Source organism: Bos javanicus, chromosome 11, assembly GCF_032452875.1.
Source record: "Bos javanicus breed banteng chromosome 11, ARS-OSU_banteng_1.0, whole genome shotgun sequence".
Classification (NCBI taxonomy): domain Eukaryota; kingdom Metazoa; phylum Chordata; class Mammalia; order Artiodactyla; family Bovidae; genus Bos; species Bos javanicus.
In genome coordinates, this window is record NC_083878.1 from 74,982,651 (window position 1) to 75,002,049 (window position 19,399).

A 19,399-nucleotide genomic window follows, 5' to 3' on the forward strand; every position below is an offset into this window, starting at 1 on the left:
TTTTCTTTCCTCCCAGTTAGGAAATGAGTGAATGAATTGAGTAAGGAGGGTGAACCTTACTCTCTCATTGCAGGCAGACGCTTTAACCTCTGAGCCACCAGGGAAGCCCCTACTAGGATGCCAACTAAACTATATAGGAGTGATTTGGATTAGATAATTACCACCATGATGGTATTGGATAAAGGCCAGTAATAGTCATAGAATGCTGTGGCTAGTGAGTTTGATGAAGAACAGAGTATTGGTTAATTTTAAGAATGATTTCACATAAGCTAATCAAATACAAAGGGAAAAATAGTGACTTTATAGTGGGAAAACCTGGCAGACACCAACTTGATTAGGTGATCAAGGTTATTCTTAATGATGGGTAGGTACAATATGCATAGTATCATGTCTGTATATTCTTCCATGGATGTTATGGCCTGAATTGGGTTACAAGGAACATCAGGTAGACCCAGACTGATGGTCATTCCAGAGCATTAAAAAGCTTATATTCTTTATAGTCAAGGGCATGAAAATGAGGAACTGAGGGGACTGTTCCAGATAGGAGGCAGAGGAGGTCTGATAACTACATACAGTATATGTTCCTGGATATAATTCTGAATCAGAAAGGAAAGAGAGATCATGTTGGGACATTTGATAACATTTGAATGTATCTGCAAATTAGCTTTATGTTACATCAATGATGATTTCCTAATTGGGAGGATTGAATGATGCTAATGTAGCAGAATTTTCTTGTAAGTTACACACTGGAGTATTTAGATAATATCTACACATATTTTCTGTAGTCTTGAAATTATTTTAAAATAAAAACTAAATGTACTTTTTGGAGCATAAATTTATCTAACTTTTTTGTTTTTGTATTTACAGATGATTACATTTTGCTACACTTGTAGAGGGATTCCTTCAGTAGATAGTTTTTGGTTGAATAAACACTATCCAGGAATTTAAGAATTCTATGAATTTTAATAAGAAATGCATTTTAAACTTTTTCTTTCAGAAAGCTGAAGCTGATGGTAGTTTAAGTGATAGCCATGTGTCTCCTCCAGCCAAACGCACTTTGAAACAACCTGACTCTGTTTGCAAAGACAAATCAAAATCACGAACTACTGGTCAGCGAGAAGAATGGAATATATCAAGTGGACAGGCCAGGTGAGAAGGGAGAACTCACCCATTGTTTTTTCATAATTTTTTTGATGGGATTCAGGGCTGATATTAATGCTAATTTTCTTAAATTGTAAAACCACCTGTCTAGGAATACTTATAAATTGTATTAAGCTTATTTTATAATTTTTGTATGTAATTTTATTTTCTCTAAATATACCAAAAATACATTTAGTATGTAATGGAAACTATTATTACTTAAAACATTAAGAATTTTGATAGGTCTTGAATGTGCATACATGTTTATACTTCTGAAAATTTAAATAAAAACAATGGTTAGAAGTATATTTTTTATTTAAAAATAAAATAAAATCTCTTCTTCCTAAAATTATTAAATATTCCACTTGAATTGGTATGCTAAAATGTAATAAAATCTAAATTAATTTCTAATAAATCTTTTCATGTATCTGATTGTTTTCAACTTAAAATTTCTCTGTGTCTGTTTTGATATGTATTATGAACATAATTTTACTCACCAAAGTAAGTGGTACTAATTTAATGTAGATAGGATAGCTGTATACACACAGAAGAGATTTAAATTTTCAGCTTAGAATCCTTAGCTTCTCTTTTTTCCAAAGTCTTTGATGTAAAAGTGCTGATGATATGCCAATTGCAAACAAAAGTAAAAGAAAATTCCTTTTTGACAGTATTTTTATTTTATGTTTGTAGGTAAATTCTGGACACTGCTATTAGTCTTTAATGAAAATAATCTTTGGAGTTATATAGATTTTGATAGGCATTATACATTTACTAGTCTCTAAAGAGTCTGTGCCTAATTTAATATGTACCATTTTATTTAAAAGTTTTAATTTTGCATTGTCTGAGAGCTAAGTTGAAAATTATGTGAATCATCTATTGATTTTTTTTTTTTAACTTTCCCACCTTTCCCATACTCATTCATCTGTGAGATGAAACAGATCCAGATCACTATAATGATGTCACTTAAAATAAGTACTTTCCTTTAATTATACTTATACACTTGATTTATAGGATGTAATCTGTATCCTGTGTTTATTAGATGAGTAAATCAGGCTTCTTTTTCTAACAGATGTTTCTAAAAAGTATTCTTTTACTGTTAAAAGTTTGGCTTTTAATTGTAAGATAATTTTAACAGTGTAACTCAAGTATGAGCCTCTCTAGTACAATAGATTTTTCACACCTTATCCACTCAGAGATCTGTATAAATTAATCTTAATCATGTCTTTCATGTAAAAAAAAAGTTTTGCTTCCATTTAGATACCTTATCCTTTAAAAAAACTTTAAGTACATTTTGAACAAGAAACTTAAGAAATAATGAATGCTAATAGAATTTACTGCTTCTCTTTTGACAGGAGAATAATGTTTAGCAATTCACATAATTTTAAAAGTTTTTGGGTTATGTGAATGTGAAAAGACACTGCTAGAGTCTTTTAGTATTTCAGATGACCTGAAAAGAAAATGCCATTTGGTCTGTCAGATTCAACAGAATTGAATTTCTGGGAAACTTGTAGTTAAAAATATTTTAGATTTTGAGATAATATAAATACAAAAATCAGGATTTATATGAGTGCTTATATTAGTTTTTATGTCATGAACCTGAGAATCCTAATTCCTTTATTTTGGTAATCTAAAGTCCTGAGTGCATCTAAGGTAAAATGACTGAAGTTCTTTCAGGAAAATGATTTTTTAAAATGCAGTTCATTTGGAGGAAAATTGAATAAAGATAAAAATTAGTATTAGCTATGAAAAATGATGAATCTTAAAGGACTTTAACAACCATTAAATTCTTTAAAGAAACTACTGTTGATTGGTAAAATAACATTTAGGAATAACTTTTAGAGATTGGATGAAAATAGAGATTAAAATGGAACTAGAACTTTGATATCTTCATAAATGATTTGAGATAGATTATAAGTTTTTTGGGGGGGAGGAATCTGGGTTTATATATTTAAAGTCCCAAGTTTATCAATATAGTTACAGTGATTGATAATATTTTTGTAAAATGAGGATTTTCTTGGTAAAAATCTTTACTACTGTATTACATCTTTTCTTCTTTAGCTTATATGTAGAAATTCATAAATATACTTGCTAACCTAGACAGCTGTTGCAGCTTACAAATATTTTGAGTTCAGAATCCCATTTCATTGACTTTTGTCAGTTGACATTTATTTAGCCACTGGATATTTATCTAATTTGGAGGCTGTGTGTTGGGGAGTAGGTGGTTGGGAGAGTCAACATGGAGAATTCTCATGGCATGCATTTGATGTCTGTGGAATAATAGACATACTCTGAGAAACACACGAAATTAAATCTTTGATAAGCCTAACTGTGCACTAAAGTATAATATGTGTGAAAATTTTGTTTTGTGGTCAAAAGATTAGGGAGTAGTGAGGTTAGGCAGAAGTGTAATCACCACTGCTGAGGCTTATTAGAATTGAAGGCAGGTAGTGGTTAAAGTTTTTCCAAATGAATGCTTTTGCTGCATTGAGGTCTAAAATTCTCATAAATCATTGAATGCCTTGGGTTTATGTGGGTGAATAAGTAATGATTTTTGAGTCTGGTATTGAACTGGTAGCTTGTTCCACGTAATTAAAGATGTAGAAACTTTTAATGTAATAATTACTGAATGCAGTGATAGTGTCTCCATTTAAAAAATTTAGGGTACAGATATAAAGGAAAATATCCCCCACTTATTCCCCATTTTAAAAATAAACAAAGGGGACTTCATAATCATAAAGGATTTATTAGAGGATTCATTTAATCAATGAACCTGCATGGTTACATTTTTTTGGGGGGGGATTGCTGAAAACTTTTATTTTTTAATTTTTTATCTCACTCAAGAGATATTATAAAATTATTGAAGAGAAATGACTGCTTTGAATATATAAGTAGATATAATCAATGCACAAGGGTTTTCAGATTAAATCATCAATGATTTCTCAGGGTAAAATAATTCAATCCTTTTGAAATGATATTAAGCATAAATCTACTCATAATTTTATTAAATAAGCAATTCATTTAAAGATTTGTAAATACTAGGTATGTCTTAAATTCCTTGGTTCACAAGGATATCATTTTGACACAATGTTTAGTTACTAAGTCATGTCTGACTCTTTGTGATCCCAAGGACTGTAGCCTGCCCGGTTCCTCTGTCCATGGGATTTCCCAGACAAGAACACTGGAGTGGGTTGCCATTTCCTTCTCCAATGCATGGTTACATTTTAAGTGATTAATTTTGGGGAACATTGATTCAAGAGACTTTTTAAGCACCTATATAATTGTATAGGCAGACCAACCCTTGAAATACCAATATTATCTTTTTACACCTGAGTATTTCATATTCTATCTCCTTTTTTTTTCTTTCTCCTTTTTATAAAGAGAAATGATAATGGTACAGTGATGACAATAAGCTATGATTGTAAGTTAATGGGATTGATTGAAGAAGTTTTCTTTTTTCGCCCACCTTAAATCAGATCTTTCATTAGCAATGAAATAAAAGCAAGTAAGCACTGTCTTCTTTAGAGGAACAAAAATTGTTACTGTGCTTTCATCCTAGTGATGTTATTTTTTCAATGGAGTTTTAGATTTCTTATGTAGAATGATTTTAGGGTTAGCATCTTTTCTTTTGAATAATTTATGTGAAATTCCAACCATTTGGTCTTACATACAGCTAAAATTCATTTGAAGCCAAGAATTGTGAATTAACTGATGTCCCTGAGTTAATATTATGTTGGGTCCAAAGCCAAAATGTATTTATGCTTTTTCTATGTGGTTTTAAGTGGATTTTAAGAATGATTCTAGGAAATTCCACATGTATAATGTGTTAAGGAATAACCTAATAACATCAATTTTACTACTTTATAGTCAAGCTCATATACCAGGAGAATTGTATAATAAAGATTCTAAAAATGAAATACTTTCCAAGAAGTAGTATTTTAGAACAAGATGGTTGTGTTGTTTTCCTGGGGAAAGGAGGGATGGACTTTTTTGTTTTTGTGTTCTTGATAGTCGGAAGGTACGTAATAGTTTTTGTTTATATCATGTGGTCATTCCGTCTGTGACTTTTACTAGACAGGGACATTTATAATTAATATTTATGACATTTAATATGTATAATTAACATAAAGCATGCTAGAGTAACCAAAAATGTTAGAATATTTTAGTTAAAAAATGTTGTGCAAACCACATAGATAAGCAGAAGAAAGTCATATATACTATTTTTTGAATGTCGTCTCTCTCCCCTTTTTAATATTTGGAAATAATAATTGTTGGGTATTTAAAAAAAATAAGTTTATGTTGACAGCTCTTTTATTATGTAACAATTTTTAGTTTTTGTTTTTGAATTTTAATTATAGTAAGGTATACTGCAACTTTCTTCCATAAATTTTCATATTTTGATGACACTTTAAGTATCTTTCTAGTGACTGAACATTTCTGTCCCTCCACCAAAAGGGAGAGTGGTACAATGACTTCTGAGAGATTAACTAAGTTTTCATGTATTAGTTTAGAATGTGTAATATAATACTTTGAAGAAATTATTAAACGTTGTTGGTATTCAAGTACTTTTTTCTTCTTACAATTTATTGCTTGAATAACTTTGTTTGAATCTTAGGTTGTCAATGGAAACAAGTAGTAAAGATCTGTGACCATTGCTATTTATGGCATTAGTTAACTTTACGGTACATACAGAGCTTAAGCCTTTCCATTGGATTTTAATTTATAGAGTTGAAGACAGAGTGAGTTCAGTTTATAACTTGTTATTAAAGCTTTTCTTGAAGTAATGAAATGACTTTTCACTAATGTATTTTATTAATTTGTATATTATCAATCTTAAGGTAAAAAAATGTTTTCTTTCCTTTTAAAAAAGTAATATTGCATTAGTGACATTTAAAGATTAACGTGATTCCACCAGTATTGCATTTTTGTTTCTTTAAATGAATGTTGATGTGTTTGCATATTAAATATAATTGTGTTCTAGGTTAACTTCTCAGCCTGGTGCTACATTACCAAACGGACATAGTAGCTTATGTGAGTATTCTGTTATGAAACTGGTTAGTATTGAAATACTTATAATGTTGTTAGAGTTCTAAAGTGGGGTAAAATAGTGTAATTTACTAGTATGCTCAGCATACAGTTGGAAGTGACTGGATTACAGTCATGGTAAATATGTATATAATTGTTAAACATTGAGAAATTAGTACAATTGAAATAATTTAAGTTATCATGGCAGATTGTAAACAGTTTTAGAAATTTTACATTATTGGATATTAAAGCCATTTAAGAGGTTATAGTAAGCTCCTTATAGTCTTTTTAAAGTAATTTTTGATTTTTTTCTTTCTTTTTATACTCTGTACTTTGAAATGGAAATTTCTCTCTTCTTGTAGCCCTTCGAAGCCATCCCCATCGAGGGGAAAAGAAAGGAGATGGGGAACTTTCTTGTATAAATGGTGACATGGAAGTCAGAAAAAGCTGTCGTTCCAGGAAAAACAGATTTGAAAGTGTGAACCAGAGTTTGTTATTTGATCAACTGGTAAATAGGTATGAATGTTTTTGCAGTAAGCAGTTTCATGTAATTGGTTTTTTTTTAAGCCAGTTGTGTTTTAAAAAGTAACTTAGGCACTGACTTAGCAATCAGTACAATTATTTAAAAACTTAATTTGAATTAACCTTGGTTAGCTCTAGTCACTTTACTAGATTTAATGCAATTTATGTGATAGCATATTTTTTTCCCTCATACTTTTTAAGCTCTTGTGCATACTTAGATAATACAAAAAATAATTTTATTTTAACTTCACTAGTATAGTCCTTTAATATTTGCTCTTTTAACATTTATGTTTTGACAGTTTTCAAGAAACATTAAGTTCCATTACTGATATATAATAGGTATAGTTTTACTTAGTCAAGATTCTGAATTGAAAGTCTTTTGAGACTGCACATGTTGGATATAGCCTAGCTGACTCCTCCCTCAGCATCTACGTGCAATGAAACTGTATTCTTCTCAAATAATAATCATTCCTACTTAATCCTTGTAATAGCCTGGAGAAGGGAGATGACTGTAATTCCTATTTGAAAGGAGAGGAAATTATATTTTATTGTGGTAGCGTCAAATTTGAGTATTAGTTATTATTTGTTAAGTACCTAGATCAGTATCTGAACACATAGTAAGTGCCGTGTGTGTTTAAAATGTCAATGTCAGTATGTATTTTGTGGATGTCAGTTTCCTCTAATTTCTAAATATATCTGCCCTTGGAGTGGGAGGTGGGAGAGGTTTAAGAGGAAGGGGACATAGGTATACCTATGGCTGATTTATGTTGATGTATGGCAGAAACCAGCACAATATTGTAAAGCAATTATCCTTCAATTAAAAATAAGTAAATTTAAAAAAAAAAGTATCAGTTCAGTTAACCTTATGCTGGCTTTAAACTTTTTACAAATTCTTTATTCTATACAATTTTTAACACCATCTTCAAATAAAAAGATTTGAATTAGTTTTTTTTTTTTTGTACCATGGATCTGATAGTCAGTTATTTGTAGTAGTATTATGAATTTAAATATTTGAAGCTGAGTAAACAAAGGTCTTCTATTTGTAAGTTTTATTTTAATATATCATGACAGAAGATGTTCTGTTTCTATCTTTCTTTTCTTTTTTGGCCATGCTGCATGGCTTGTGGGATCTTAGTTCCCTGACCAGGGTTTGAACCCAGACCCCAGCAGTGAAATCACTGAGTCCTAACCACTGGACTGCCAGGGCATTCCCTGTTTCCTTCTGTTTTTGAGGCAGTATCTTCTAATGGATGCTAGTTCAGAAGAAGATATTAACTGGGGTATTAGGTACAGTTAGAAATTAGATGGCTTAATTATTCTTTGATGGTGAGCTCTTTTACCTGTATGATATACAGTTTGATCCTGCAATTGTCTAAACCCTAGTTTTATTATGTAATTGTAGTACTGCTGAAGCTGTACTACAGGAAATGGACAACATAAACATTAGACGGAATCGTCGATCAGGAGAAGTAGAACGGCTTCGAATGTGGACAGATACAGAATTTGTGAGTATGTTAATCTTAACAACTGTCCCTGGTGGCTCAAAGGGTAAAGAATCTGCCTGCAATATGGGAGACCGAGGTTTGATATCTGGGTCAGGAAGATCCCCTGGAGGAGGAAATGGTAACCCACTCCAGTATTCTTGCCTGGGAAATCCCATGGACAGAGGAGCCTGGTGGGCTACAGTTCATGGGGTTGCAAAGAGTCGGACATGACTGAGCGGCTAACACAACAACAACAGCAACAACAACAACCGTTGCAAGTAGTTTTTATTTTGATTGAGGAATTCAAAGAGAGCAGCATTTGGATTTTCTTGAATTAACAGAATTGTTCCTTTTTCGTTTCCAATTTAACCTGAGATTTTATTGTTTTCTTTTTTCTTTTATCCATACCTTGCTTGCCACAAGCTTCCTCAAAAGACCCTCTACCCTTTTGCCAGAGAGATCTCCTGGAGAAGGAAATGGCAACCTACTCCAGATTCTTGATTGAGAAATCCCATGGACAGAGGAGCCTGGTGGGCTACAGTCCATGCGGTGGCTAAAGAGTTGGATGCAGCTTAGTGACTAAACAACAACATCTTAAAGTACAACTCTGATTCTGTTGTTAACTATTAAGGTTCTTTTTTTTTTTTTTTGCTGCACTGTGTGGCATGTGAGATCTTAGTTCCCCAACCAGGGATCAAAGCTATATCCCTTGCATTAGGAGTATGGAGTCTTAACCACTGAACCACCAGGGAAGTCCCTTTAATGGTTTTTTAATGTGTGCTGAATTAATTAAAATCACCTTAGATAGCCAGTGGGAATTTGCTATATGACACAGGGACCTCAAACCCAGCGCTCTGTGACGACCTAGAGGGGTGGGATGGAGTAGGAGGAAGGCTCAGGAGGAAGGGGATATATGTATACCTATGGCTGATTCATGTTGATGTATGGCAGAAACCAATACAACATTGTAAAGCAATTATTCTCCAATTAAAAATAAATAAATGAAAAAAACCCCAAATCACCTCAACTGGCATAATGTGGTTTCAAACTTTATCTTCTCACACATCATTGTCCAAATACAAACACATCATTCTTACTTTCCTATCTTTTACTCTTGTTAATACTTCTGGTTGAGGACTTAATGCAGTTCTATCTTTGTTTCAAGGCTCATTTCAAGTGCTTCCTCCCCCACTCCCTTAGGCACATTTCCCCTCTCCCTGCCCAATTTTCAAGTATCTTATGAGTTTTATTTTTCTTCTTGTTTCATACATTTATTAAATTCAGTAAGGTCCATTTTCATTGATCTGTGCCTTGCAAATAGATCCTCAGTAAATTTTATCAAGTGGGCATGTCCCATTGGGCTAGTGATACTGATGGCTGGGAATAAATTTCATGTTAATATTTGACAGATTTCTCTCTTTAAAAGGAAAACATGGATATGTATTCAAGAGTGAAAAGGCGAAGAAAGTCACTGAGAAGAAATAGTTATGGTATACAAAATCATCATGAAGTCTCTACTGAGGGTGAAGAAGAAGGTTTGTAAAGCACCTTTATGAAATAAATGCTACAAAGTTCAGGTGGGAGGAAAGAAAAACATACAAACTATATATATATATATGTGTGTGTGTGTGTGTATATATATAGTATATTGCTGGATGGGTGATTTTTGACTTTAGAGGTCTATATTATATAATTCAGAATAATTTTTGTTCCATTGACATTTCTGAGTATTTAATTCCTTCATTTGGAAAAATGCCTTTGCTGTACGCTATGCATTGTTGTGTAATATTGATATATCTTGTTAGTAAGCTGTTGGGTAGTCCTTAAATGACCTAATCTGATGCAACATTTGCCATGGGCTGATCTGCTTGTTAGTAGGCAAGACCTCTTTTGTATTTAGGTACTTTTTAACTGGAAATCTCTGTCCATAGCCACCTAAATCTATGATTATTTGGATCTCAAATTTAGTTATGGACACAGGATGGTGAAGTTAAGAGAAAGAAAGATTGCTAATACTACTGGAGGGAGTGGTACTGCTTTTTTCTGAGGCCTATCTATCTGAGTTCTGATTTGAAGAATCCTGACTGAATTTGTCAGGCTGGATTTGGGAGTAGATGAAAGCACATTTGTCTGAGGATTATAAATTGATGACTACTAAGATCTATAGGATTTACATTTATAGGGTTTAATTCTGTACATGTTAACTTTCTTTATTAAAATGGATTTTTAGAAGATTTGGTGTATTTTAAATGCAGTATAGTTGTTTTTCACTGGGAAATCTTATTAGTTCCTACTATTCATGTAGCTTAGCTGGATAAGAATGGGTTTATTTCTCAAATTCTGTAATTAATATATTATTAGTAAGTTTTGAAGAGTTGATATTTTTAATGAAGGTATTTTATTGAGCAAATATTATTGTTGTTACAGCTAGAACCTCTATATTGCTTCCTTTGGAGAAAATCAGTATAGGTGAGACAGATTTATAATGTGATTTTTGCCTTATTATTAACTGAACATCTTTGTAGATTTCCCTGAGGACTTGCCATGTTTAGAATTTTTTCTCATAATAAATAATGCAGTTTTTTTTTTTTCCCAAAAGGTAATTTTTTGAAGTTTTAAGGAAACTTATTTGGGCGCAAGTAATTTAAAGTGTTATTTACTTAAGTAATATTGCATTTGCTAATTTTCTCATGAGTAAAATGTAAAGTCCTTTGCATTTTTAGTCTCCTGTTTCACTGAGCATCACTGATAGTTTAGTATTTTTTCCAGTGCTTTAATATGATGGTGTTATATTGAAAATTCCTGTGGTTAAAAAGTTAATCATAAAGTACATTGCATTTGAGGACCATAAGCTTAAACATTTTCATCAAACTCTCTTTTCTTTTTAACTTTTAATTTTATATTGAAGTATAGCTATTTAACAATGTTGTGATAGTTTTATGTGGATAGCAAAGGAACTCAGCCATACATATACATGTATCCATTCTCCTCCAAACTCCCCTCCCATCCAGGCTGCCACATAATGTTGAGCAGAGTTCCATGTGCTATACAATAAGTCCTTTTTGGTTATCCATTTTAAATATAGTAGTGTTTCACCAGACTTTTAAACTGTAAATAGATGTCACATCATAGCTATAGCAAAATCACTTTTTAAAAATAAAGGATTTATGTACATTATAATTTATTTTTAAAGTGTATAGCCAGGTAAATTATAAACTGATCAAGAAATAAACTATTACCAGTACCCTAGAAATCTGCTTTCATACTCTCTCCCAATCTCTGCCTGAATTTTTCTACCAAAAATGTAACTAATCTGTGTTTACCTGTTATCAGTGGGCCTAGTAACCATTACACTGCCAACAAAAATTACTCTTGTAACATTAGTAATTATCTTTTAAGCATATTTTTTTTGAACTATCAAGTAGTATGTGAATGCTAAATAACTGTATTCAGTGGTTGATTGGGCATTGAATGGAGTTTGCTGTAATAAAGTTTTGAATCATATTCTATTATTGCTTTATATGTCCAAAAAGATAATACAAAAGATTGAAAAGTCATAGGTGAATCAAGAGCTCAATTCTGATCATATTGATATATTTAGCAGAGAACTATATTATTTGTAGGAAAGGCATTTTCTTTTACATCTATCTAGTTTCATTTTTAATTGCATTGATTTATGCTGTATCATACCATGTTGACACTTTTAAATGTCACCTGTATAGAAAAAGATAAAATATAAATATTCAGTTTTAGAGTAGACCAATCCTTGTAGATTAAAGCAGTTTTTTTCCCTTTTTCTTTTTGTGTGTGGGAAACTAGAATCTCAAGAGGAAGATGGAGATATAGAGGTTGAAGAGGCAGAAGGAGAAGAAAATGATAGGCCATATAATTTGAGACAAAGAAAAACAGTGGATCGATACCAAGCACCTCCAATAGGTAAGAGATTCGAAATAACTTCTTTCCTTTTTGTGGTTGAGTAGCTTATTCTGCTCTGTTCCTTAAAAAAAAATTAGTGTTGTTGAATTTAAAAGAATGAAATCTCTTACAGATTCCGTATATCTTTTCTTATGTATGCTTCTGTTCACACACATGACTGAATGTTGGAGGATACAACTGGAATATAGAATTACATAGTGTATGCACATTTTATTTAAATAACCCTAAATTTAAAAATAAATACTGCTTATACTTTTGTATTACTTTGTTGTTCATTGAGTACTTTCATTTGCAGCAGTTCTTTAGGGCAAGCCTCTCTGTGTTCCAAGTGGTTAAGTAATTTAAGCTAAAGTCACAAAAGGGCAGCTTAGCCAGTAAGCTAGGTTTGTGTTTTGTTTTAGTCTTAAGAAGGAAACAATTTATCCTAACACTTTAAAATCTGATGACAAGTAATCAGTTCCATAGGTTCTGTTTTATTGACTATTTCCCCAGCTCTTGGGAAATTCCATCATGATTGATTTCCTTCAGTTTTTAGAATATTGAAATTTAGTTCACATATCATTAAATTTGCCATTTTTGCCAGGCTTTCCTTATTTTTTATCTGTACAATTTATGAGTTTTTAGTATATTCACAAGGGTGTGCAGTCATCACCGCTGTCTAATTCTGGAATATTTTATTACTTCTATACTTCCGTCCCCCCAGCCCTTGGCAATCACTAATGCACTTTCTGTCTCCATCGATTTACCTATATGTGACCTTTTGTGTCTTGCTACTTTCATTTAGCATAATGGATCATCTTATTCAAACTCTCATAATCTAAAGCAGTGATTGATTCTCTGGAAATATCAAAGTTACCTCACTAAAAGCTCGCTGAAGTATGTAGACATTATTCTGCTTCAGTTAGGAATCACTGTCACAGATAGCCCTGATAATAATAGGACAGGTGTGTTAGGACAGAGAAAAGATTGTGAGCCATTTTATTAGTGTTTTTTTTTTTTTTAAAGCTTTATTGAGGTATGAGTTATATGTAATCCATTGCCATTCCATATGCTTCATGTACACAATTTGGCAAGTTGGAAATACCTTAGGGATTTACTTATGAAACTGTCACCACAGTCAAGATAATGAGCATTTTCATCAACCTCTCCACCTTCAAATTTCATTCTGCCTGCTTATAATCTACTCCTAACTCTTGTGGCTCAGCTGGCAAAGAATCTGCCTGCAATGCGGGAGACCTGGGTTTGATCCCTGTGTTGGGAAGATCCCCTGGAGAAGGCAACAGCTACCCACTCCAGTATTCTGGCCTGGAGAATTCCATGGACTGTATAGTCTGTGGGGTCGCAAAGAGTTGGACACGACTGACCATTTCATTTCATTTCAACCTTCTTTTGCCTCCTTCTCCCAACCCTCAGGCAGTGACTTATCTTACCTGCTTTCTGTCACCATGGATGAATTTACATTTTCTCAAATTTTATATATAGTATAGACTCTTTTTTGTCTGACTTATTTCACTTAGTACATAATGGTAAGACTCATCCATGTTGTTGACTATGACAGTAGTATTTTTCTCTTTATTGCTGAGTAGCATTCCATTGGATGGGTATATCACAATTTGTTTACCCGTTCATTTGTTTATGACATTTGGATTGTTGACATTTCTGGTGTCTGGGTATTATAAATACATAAGTTGTTATGAACATATGTTTGCAAGTCTTTGTTTGGACATATGTTTTCATTTTTCTTATAAATACCTAGAAGTAGAAGGCTGGGTTTTTTAATTAGGTGTATGTTTAACTGACTAAGAATTACCAAACTCTTCCAAAGTAATTATACCATTTACATTCTCACTAACAGTGTATGGAATCCCTTGGCAGTAGTTATATGGTAAAGAATCTGCCTGCAATGTGAGAGACCTAGATTCGATTCCTGGGTTGTGAATATCTTTTGGAGAAGGGCATGGCAACCCACTCCAGTATTCTTGCCTGGAGAATCCCATGGACAGAGGAGCCTGGTGGGCTACAGTCCATGGGGTCGCAAAGAGACAGGCACGACTGAGCAATTAATACCAACAGTGTATGAGTATCAGTTGCTTCCTATTCTTGTCAACATTCAGTTCTGTTCAGTCGCTCAGTCGTGTCTGACTCTTTGTGACCCCATGAATTGCAGCATGCCAGGCCTCCCTGTCCATCACCAACTCCAGGAGTTCATTCAAACTCACGTCCATTGAGTTGGTGATGCCATCCAGCCATCTCATCCTCTGTCATCCCCTTTTCCTCCTGCCCCCACTCCCTCCCAGCATCAATGTCTTTTCCAATGAGTCAACTCTTTGCATGAGGTGGCCAAAGTACTGGAGTTTCAGCTTTAGCATCATTCCTTCCAAAGAACACCCAGGACTGATCTCCTTTAGGATGGACTGGTTGGATCTCCATGCAGTCCAAGGGACTCTCAAGAGTCTTCTCCAACACCACAGTTCAAAAGCATCAATTCTTCGGTGCTCAGCTTTCTTCACAGTCCAACTCTCACATCCATACATTACTACTGGAAAAACCATAGCCTTGACTAGACGGACCTTTGTTGGCAAAATAATGTCTCTGCTTTTTAATATGCTGTCTAGGTTGGTCATAACTTTCCTTCCAAGCAGTAAGCGTCTTTTAATTTCATGGCTGTATTCACCATCTGCAGTGATTTTGGAGCCCAGAAAAATAAAGTCTGACACTGTTTCCACTGTTTCCCCATCTATTTGCCATGAAGTGATGGGACCAGATGCCATGATTTTCGTTTCCTGAATGTTGAGCTTTAAGCCAACTTTTTCACTCTCTTCTTTCACTGTCATCAAGAGGCTTTTGAGTTCCTCTTCACTTTCTGCCATAAGGGTGGTGTCATCTGCATATCTGAGGTTATTGAGATTTCTCCCGGCAGTCTTGATTCCAGCTTGTGCTTCTTCCAGCCCAGTGTTTCTCATGATGTACTCTGCATAGAAGTTAAATAAACAGGGTGACAATATACAGCCTTGACATACTCCTTTTCCTATTTGGAACCAGTCTGTTGTTCCATGTCCAGTTCTAACTGTTGCTTCCTGACCTGCATATAGGTTTCTGAAGAGGCAGGTCAGGCGGTCTGGTATTCCCATCTCTTTCAGAATTTTCCACAGTTTATTGTGATCCACACAGTCAAAGGCTTTGGCATAGTCAATAAAGCAGAAATAGATATTTTTTCTGGAACTCTCGGTTTTTTGATGATCCAGTGGATGGCAATTTGATCTCTGGTTCCTCTGCCTTTTCTAAAACCAGCTTGAACATCTGAAAGTTCACAGTTCACGTATTGCTGAAGCCTGGCTTGGAGAATTTTGAGCATTACTTTACTGGTGTGTGAGATGAGTGCAATTGTGCTGTAGTTTGAGCATTCTTTGGCATTGCCTTTCTTTGGGATTGGAATGAAAACTGACCTTTTCCAGTCCTGTGGCCACTGCTGAGTTTTCCAAATTTGATGGCATTAGGTGTGGTCATTTTTTAAAATTAATTTTAATACATATTTATTGTAGTTTTAGTTTACATTTTGCTAATGACTAGTGAAGTTTAGCATATTTTTATGTGCTGATTTGCCAAGATTATCTCTGGTGAAGTATTGAAATCTTTTGCCCATTTTTTCAGTTCAATTGTTTGTTTTTTTATTACTGAAAATTTGAGAATTCCTTATGTACTCTTGATATCAGTCATTGTGATTTACAAATATTTTCTCGGTAGCTTCTTGAAAAAAATTCTCAATACTATCTTTCAAAGAGCAGAATTTGTAATTTTGATGAATTTTAGTTTATCAAAACATTTTAATGGATTAGGCTTTTGGTGGTGTGTCAAAGAAATCTTTGGTTAACCTAAAGTCACAAAGATTTAGTTTAACATTTTTTTTTTGAATGTTTATTTGCAGCTTATAGTGTTTACCACAAAGTATTTATTTTTGTTGTGCTTCCTTTAGACAGCATTTAGAACCTGAAGACAGCTTTTATTCAGAAAATTAACAGAAGTAATTTCTGCTTCTTTAATATATCAGTTTATCAATTTATTATTAATTATTTCTGTATTGTCTTTTTTTTTTTTCAAGTACCAGCTCATCAAAAAAAGAGGGAAAATACCCTTTTTGATATTCACAGATCTCCAGCAAGAAGAAGTCATATCAGGTATATTCTGTTAGTTTTTGAAAGGAGGAAATATTTCCATCTATCATTTAGATATCTCCTTAAGTACTACATAGTATAATGCATTACATTGAAGATATAGGTTTTAATGTCATTAATGATAATGCCAGTGAAAACTAAATAGCATCTTCTTTAATTAGTCACTAATAGTTTTTACCCTAAGTGTGACTGTTATCTTCCTGATTCAGTTTGCCAGAAATGATTATTGTTTTAACAATTATGTTCCCTAAAGCTACACAGCTTTCTGGTCTCTTAGTAAGTTGAGTCTAGAGACTCACATTGCATTCATTGGAAGAATTGATTCAGTTAGTCTTTGCTACTTTTAGTTTCCTTTTGCCCTTTCAATTAGATGTACAAAGAGGCGTTTTGATTTTGAAGGACTGTCTTCTCTACTGTGTTTTCTGAAAAGGTAATCGATTCCCCATGGCTCAAAAATGAAATAAACATTAAAAGCTGTTTTCTAGTCTCAGTAGCCTCTCAGTATCCCATAGAAACATTTTTATTAGATTGTATGTCCTTAGAGAATATGTTCATACATATATGTGTGTGTGTGTGTGTGTGTGTGTGTGTGTGTGTATATATATATATATATGTACCAATACATATATTGATTGTTATCCCTTCTTTTTACCCAAAATATACTGTGCACATTGTTCATACCTTGTTTTTTCACTGGATTTGTTTTCACTGTCTTTTCATTTAAGTATAGCAAAATTTCACATTTATAGTTCTATAACATTACTGTATTTAATATAGATATACTGTAATTTTAAAATTATTTCTTTATTGAGAGTCAGGTTGTTTTCACTGTTTTGCTATTACAGTGTACGGTTTATAATGCATACCCTTGCATAATCATCTTTTACATGTGTACAAATATGTCTGTAGGATAAACTTATGGAAGTGGAATCTCTGAGTTAAAGAGAATGTGAAATTGTAATTTGATGACCTTCAATGCTGTTGAATCAGCTTGTGGTCCACCCTGCAATGTATGAAAGTCCCTACTTCTCTGTATTTCTGCCAGCAAAACGCATTCTCAAACTTTTGGATTTTTGCCAGTCTGAGACTTGAAAAGGAAATCTTGGTTTATTTTTGAATCTCTTAACAAGAGTATTTTTTCCTGTATTTTTAAAAGACATTTACTTTTTTTCCCCTGAAATGTCTGTAAAGTATGCCTATTTTATAATAGATTCTTGCTCTTTTTTTTAAACTATTGCTAATTTATAAAATTATATGACCATGTGAATCTGCTTGCTTTTAATCTACTTTTAGTAGGTATGACCTAAATCAAATCCCTTATGATTATACAGTGGAAGTGACAAATAGATTCAAGGGATTAGATTTGATAGACAGAGTGCCTAAAGAACTATGGATGAAGGTTTGTGACATTGTACAGGAAGCAGTGATCACAACCATCCTCAAGAAAAAGAAATGCAAAAAGGCAAAATGGCTGTCTGAGGAGGCCTTCCAAATAGCTGAGAAAAGAAATGAAGCGAAAGGCAAAGGAGAAAAGGAAAGATATATCCATTTGAATGCAGAGTTCCAAAGAATAGCAAGGATACATGAGAAAGCCTTCCTAAGTGAACAATGCAAAGAAATAGAGTAAAACAAGAGAATGGGAAAGACTAAAGATCTCTTCAAGAAAATTAAAGATACCAAGGGAACATTTCATGCAAATATGGACACAATAAAGGACAGAAACATTATGGACCTAACAGAAACAGAAGATATTAAGAAGAGGTGGCAAGAATATACAGAACTATACAAAAAAGACCTTAATGACCCAGATAACCATGATGGTGTGATCACTTACCTAGAGCCAGGTATCCTGGAGTGTGAAGTCAAGTGGGTCTTAGGAAGCATCATTATGAACAAAGCTAGTGGAGGTTGTGGAATTCAAGCTGAGCTACTTCAAATCCTAAAAGATGATGCTGTGAAAGTGCTGTACTCAATATGCCAGCAAATTTAGAAGACTTAGCATGGCCACTGAACTGGAAAAGGTCCATTTTCATTCCAATCCCAAAGAAAGGCAATGCCAAAGAATGTTCAAACTACCACACAATTGCACTCATCTCACACGCTAGCAAAGTAATGCTCAAAATTCTCCAAGTGAGGCTTTTAGCAGTACATGAACCGAGAATTTCCAGATGTTCAGGCTGTATATGGAAAAGGCAGAGGAACCAGAGATCAAATTACCGAATCCATTGGATCATTGAAAAAGCAAGAGAATTACAGAAAAATATCTGCTTCTGCTTCATTGACTACCCTAAAGCCTTTGTGTGGATCACAACAAACTGTGGAAAATTCTTTAAGAGATGGGAATACCAGATCACCTTACCTGCCTCCTGAGAAACCTGTATGCAGGTCAAGAAGAAATAGTTAGAACTGGACATGGAACAATGGACTGGTTCAAAACTGGGGAAGGAGTACATCAAGGCTGTATATTGTCACCCTGCTAATTTAACTTATATGCAGAATATATCATGTGAAATGCTGAGCTGGATGAAGCAAAAGGTGGAATCACTTTCAGTAACCTCAGATATGCAGATGACAATACTCTTATGGTAGAAAGTGAAGAGGAACTAAAGAGCTTCTTGATGAAGGTGAGAGGAGAGTGAAAAAGCTGGCTTAAGACTAAACATTCAAAAAAACAATGATCATGGCATCTGGTCCCATCGCTTTATGGCAAATCTATGGGGAAACAATGGGAACCATGACAGACTTTATTTTCCTGGGCTCCAAGATCACTGCAGATGGTGACTGCAGCCATGAAATCAAAGCCTTTGCTCCTTGGAAGAAAAGCTATGACAAACCTAGGCAGCGTATTAAAAAGCAGAGACATTACTTTGCTGAAAAAGGTCCATATAGTCAAAGCTATGGTTTATCCAGTAGTCATGTATGGGTCTGACAGTTGGACCATGAAGAAGGCTGAATGCCTAAGAATTGATGCTTTTGAACTGTGGTGCTGGAGAAGATTGAGAGTCCCTTGGAGTGCAAGGAGATCAAACCAGTTAATCTTAAAGGATATCAACCCTGAATATTCATTGGAAGGACTGATGCTAAAGCTGAAGCTCCAGTACTTTGGCCACCAGATGTGAAGAG

General features: G+C 33.7%; 1 protein-coding gene across 5 annotated transcripts in view; it reads left to right on the plus strand.

The window, feature by feature from the left end:
• Window positions 1-19,399, plus strand: part of ATAD2B (ATPase family AAA domain containing 2B) — a 122,299-nt gene that overhangs the window by 14,859 nt on the left and 88,041 nt on the right. For 3 of the 5 annotated variants that reach the window (XM_061433189.1, XM_061433188.1, XM_061433190.1), the window contains exons 2-9: window positions 998-1,149; window positions 6,119-6,168; window positions 6,525-6,678; window positions 8,087-8,189; window positions 9,595-9,703; window positions 10,596-10,637; window positions 11,988-12,104; window positions 16,204-16,279. In XM_061433189.1, coding sequence (XP_061289173.1) covers window positions 998-1,149; window positions 6,119-6,168; window positions 6,525-6,678; window positions 8,087-8,189; window positions 9,595-9,703; window positions 10,596-10,637; window positions 11,988-12,104; window positions 16,204-16,279 — 803 coding nt within the window. The remainder of the gene's footprint in view (window positions 1-997; window positions 1,150-6,118; window positions 6,169-6,524; window positions 6,679-8,086; window positions 8,190-9,594; window positions 9,704-10,595; window positions 10,638-11,987; window positions 12,105-16,203; window positions 16,280-19,399) is intronic. The other 2 variants (XM_061433192.1, XM_061433191.1) reach the window with 1 other exon arrangement.